Here is a 4,675-nt window from a genome sequence, read left to right on the forward strand (position 1 = left end):
ATCTCGTCAGAAGTAGAAACTGACCACTGGGCCGTCGACATCACCTGGCAGAGGATCTTGGCAGGAGGGGAGGGAGGGGGCACCGCCGGCGGAGGGAGAAGCTTTGGCCGGAGAGGCGGGCGGTCGCTGGAGGAAGATGCTCAAGAGGATCGAGTTCGAGTCTGCGGCGTCGCTTGTCGAGGATTTACTGCCTGACCTGATGACATCAGGAAATCGCGCCCGGGGAAGGGCCATGGAAATGGCAGGGGTCCCTCCCGATAGTGGGCTTCCAAATGGCGGCGTGGGCTGCCCGAGGTGAAGTCAGCCTGTGGCTTCTTCCCCGGGGGACAAGGCCGGGATCCCCCAGGGATCTACTGCAACCAAACGAGGCCTCAGAGGGATCATTCCCTCCAAAGAAGCCTGGCTCAAAGGTTTAGAGAGGACTTTGCCCTCCTCACTCAGAGTGAAGGAGAAACATAAACCCTTTATTTCTTCCTTGTTGAGCTTTCTCACCTGATTTTCACTCCCCCCACTCACAAAATGTGAGGTGGGCTGTAAGCTACTATGTACATACTCTATATTCTTTATTTAATTTAAAAGCAGTAGGAGGTACTCCTACTGTTGATAGTTCAAAAAAAATGCACCATAGCTCACAGCCCAAGTCTCCAGCACATCATGATCCAAGGATCGAGCCATTTCCAACATCAGGAATTCAGAATTCCAGACACACAACACACATGTAGGGTGCAGGCAAGAAACTACTCTTTTTTTTCGAGGGAACGAGAAAGGAACACTTGAGAGAGCTGCCGCTCACCGAAACACAACAACTCCAGCAGCAAAAGACAGGATTGCAATTCAAGGATAAAGCGCGACACTGGAGCCTGATAATTAACACGGCGAACAAGTCGCAAAAAGAGACACCGCTAGAATTTTCCGCTCACAATTCAGGCTAGGAGACGAACAGCTAAGCGAACAACAGAAAAGAGCAAGTATGTTTTGCAAGCTACTGATGTCCGATAGTCCCTAAACCAATCCCCTCGCTCTTCTTATTCAGTTGCACTGATGTCACCAGAGAAAGGCTTTTGCGGTCCAGATATCTGAAACAAAAGGGCGTAAACATCAGTTCAAACTCGAATATATTCATCCGAGCAAAAAGCCAGTAGATAGTCCACGCGATTCGAGGATATGATGAACCACACAGAGAAAGGGATCCAATGGCACAGTTTCAGGACAAACATGTGTTGTGTGTTCAATACATCTCTGCAAATTACCACAGCTGTGGTTCGCTGCAGTTTCAATTAAACTTTGCAGACAATTATTAGACGGTTCTATGGACCCTTTTTATGATGTACTACTCTATTAAACTTCCTGATAGTAGCATACGAAAACACAACTTACAGCTAACTTGAATGATTATAAAATGCAGCTCATTGACTGTATGATACAGTATTAGCACAATACATTTTGTAGAAAGCATATTGTAAGCCCACCAAGTGTTACAGAACCTAAGTCCACATAAAAGGAGCAAACTGGCATTTAGTCACTGTTACTTTTTCTGCTATAGCCACCTACGAGCTTTATCACAAGTCTAATTCATAGCTGTTCCACGTGACCAACGTATCATTTGGATACGCTTCACAGTTTTACAAAAAATTCAAGCGAAAGCGTAATAATGTGCTTTTCTGATGTAAATTCTGATCAAAATAAATTATATGATGGAGATTATTTTTGATAAACAGGCAATAAAATGAAATATCAATAAGATGAATTGTACTAACAACATAATGATCATGACAACAATAAGGCTGGTGAATTGTTGAATAGGGATCACCATTTAATAGCGATGGGCATGCATCCGCAAATCAAAAGCATCACATGATCAACTTTGTGTAATATGAACAGTGCAAACAGAATCATGCAATCAGGAGTTAATTTCAAACAATGGCCTTGCAAATAAAGGCGAGCCTTAAACTTACTTTCTTTCATCCATGCAGGGTGCATTATTTGCTTCACCATAAGCTCCCTAAGTTGCTTTGCTTCGGGGACGACAAACACTATGAATCCCCAAACTAATCTGGGGATATTCTACAGTCTACAGACTTTTGGAGAACTCATCTAGAGGCTACAACAGATTACCAGCTACCCATAGACACAGGATAGATTACCACACAACATAAGACTAACATGACAGACACGAAATTAAAAGCAAAAGTGACAGCAAAGGAGCAGTCTATGTAGGAATTCCTCCAACCATGCTATCCTACACCATTTTGATGGAATATACCTCACCAATCGCATCAACTAAAACATCCTCCTGGAATTGTCATCTTCCCTCAGGAACGGCAGGTCAGGCAAATTCTCCATTATATCATCTGATGCATCAACATCCAAATCAAACCCAATGTCCCCATCCGCACCAAAATGCAACATCATGCTGTCATCAGTTGCCTTTGCCACCTCATTTATGTTAATTCCTCTTGAATTCTCAGTGTGTCCACTCTCTGCATTTTCACTCCAGTCAGGCCCAAGCAACGATGGCTCAATGCCGCTCTCCACACCGCCAGAAGCATGCTTTTTGAGGCCTCCCCCAACCTTCTTGCGGGCTGCTGTCTTCTTGATTTTACCTCTAGGCGGCCCTGTTGCCACAGTGCCACCACCAGCACTCTTATTCCCAGGATGTGCATTTGATGGCGGTGCATTGGCATTAGTATGTCCAACTCCAACATTATTCCCAACATTCTGCTTACCAAAATTATCCGTAGGTGCTGGCTGAGATGCTGGCTGTGGAGCAGATGAATCCCGTGGCATCGGGAAAAACGGCTTCCAGTCAGTGCTCAGATCAGCGGGCTTAGGAAACCCCATTGGGATGAAACCCCAGGCGCAGTAGTAATAGTCGGTGCCGGGCACAATAGGCGGAGCCGCCGGGAGCTCGGTGGCCACGAACGCTCGCCGGCACCCGGCACTCGCGCACATGAGCGAGCGCCCCACCAGCAGGCGCTCGTACTGGTGCACATGGCAGCAGTGGGGGCAGACCGTCCAGAACGTATCTTCTGCGGCGGAGGCGCCGCCGGGAGCAGCAGGGGCGGGAGCGGTGCCGGTGGAGGTGCTCTCGGAGAGGTGGGCGAAGGCTTCTTCAACGGCGCGGAGGGCGGTGTCGGCGCCGGGGTGGGGATTGCGGCGAGGGGCGAGGAGGTTGGCGAGGCGGCGGAAGGCCCGCTTGACGTCGGCGCTGTCGGGGTTGGGCTGGAGCTGGAGGATGGCGAGGGGATCAGGGCGGCCGGAGGGGAGGAGGCGCTGGGCGGCGAGGTGGACGTCGGCGACGGCGAGGAGCTCGTCGGCGCCGGGGAGGAGGGGGTCGGCGTCCACCGCGTGCTCCGCAAAGCGCTTGCAGCCGACCAGGTCGCGCGCGGCGAGGAGCTTGGCGGCGATCTCCAGCGACCGCGCCGGCTCCCCGCCGCCGCCACCGGCGGAGGAATCCATGCGGTGCGGGTGTGGGTGGGAGTGGGGGAAGTCAGCGAGTGCTTGTGGGGGCACAGCCGTCAGACCGGCGCTTAAGACCTTCTCGTTTCGCCGAGACAGCTGGTGAGTGTTGTGAGAGCAAAATCGCCGCTTGGAGGCTTGATGGTGAGCATCTCTCTCACCCTCTCTGTTTATATAGACCACCCTCTAAAAAGATTTCCTCTCTAATTTTTCATCTCCCCTATTTACAGCGATTTATTTACTACGATTTACAAAGATTACATTCGTAACAATTACGATACCAACAGTAATAATTTAGTTTTTTCTTTGACGGCGCTACGGCGGGCTTACGCCAGCCTGAACCATTTCATTACTAGATAAAATAGTACATTTACAAGGTAGAGAAAGGGAGGGTGGGGGGTTGAGAGTACAAATCAATTAAGCTACCATCTCATAGATAAGTGAAACAACATGGTACTCCAATCTCGAAGAAGGTGCAGAACTTGCTCATTGGAGCATCTATTGGACCAAAGCATGAGGTCGTCGGCAGCCGAGCGGGCTACGAGGCTGATCGGTTGAAGTTCATTCCGAAAAGCTTTTGCATTTCTTCTTTTCCAAATATTCCACAGAATAGCAATGATAATGGTGGAGCGAGGTTTGTTGGTTAGGCCCTGTCCCCAGAGCTGGTGTAGGTCCGTTGGTAGTGTGGCAGTAATTGAATTTAGCTCTTCCCAAAACAGACGCAGGTGGTGGCATTGCAGGAGGAGGTGAGTGATTGATTCTATATCCGGGCAGAACGGGCAGCAGGCGGAGTTTGTTAACCCCCTTTTGAATCGTTTTTCATCGGTGAATAGCCGGTTTTTATGTGCTAGCCAAAGAAAAATTCTGCATTTGTTGGGTGCATAGTTCTTCCAAATGGTCGCTGCGAAGGGGTCAATTGGCTTGTTGATCCAAACAGCCTTGTAGACAGATTTGCAAGTCATAGGCTTGCCATCAAAACGTCATTGTTCGTTTATCCATCACCTGCAAATTCAAGGAAACAGATGCAAGCATAGCGCGAAGGTTTCCCAATTCGAGTTCGGCGGCATGAGTAAGGCGAGGAGCCAAGTCATGGTTCAAAGCAGGATAGCCTAGCACCCGTGCGACAGTGGACGCGGGTCGGAGAGTATGAGAAAAAAGTGCAAGGAAAATTGTTGCAAGGTTTTCAGTGGAGCCATTAAACCATAGATCTAGCCAG

At 49.2% G+C, this 4,675-nt stretch overlaps 1 protein-coding gene across 2 annotated transcripts; it reads right to left on the minus strand.

The window, feature by feature from the left end:
• Positions 1-652: 652 nt before the first annotated feature.
• On the minus strand, positions 653-3,582 carry LOC119362952. Of its 2 annotated transcripts, none has more exons than XM_037628233.1 (2): positions 2,264-3,582; positions 653-1,076 (listed from the first exon to the last, which is right to left on the minus strand). In XM_037628233.1, the coding sequence occupies exon 1, from the start codon at positions 3,457-3,459 to the stop codon at positions 2,281-2,283; it is 1,179 nt and encodes a 392-aa protein (XP_037484130.1). In that variant the 5' UTR covers positions 3,460-3,582; the 3' UTR covers positions 653-1,076; positions 2,264-2,280. The 2 variants fall into 2 exon arrangements, 1 of the variants encoding a protein (XP_037484130.1); XR_005173689.1 differs by having other exon boundaries at positions 808-1,076; positions 1,956-3,582.
• Between the last annotated feature and the right edge of the window lie 1,093 nt (positions 3,583-4,675).

Source organism: Triticum dicoccoides, chromosome 2B (assembly GCF_002162155.2).
Source record: "Triticum dicoccoides isolate Atlit2015 ecotype Zavitan chromosome 2B, WEW_v2.0, whole genome shotgun sequence".
Taxonomy (NCBI): Eukaryota; Viridiplantae; Streptophyta; class Magnoliopsida; order Poales; family Poaceae; genus Triticum; species Triticum dicoccoides.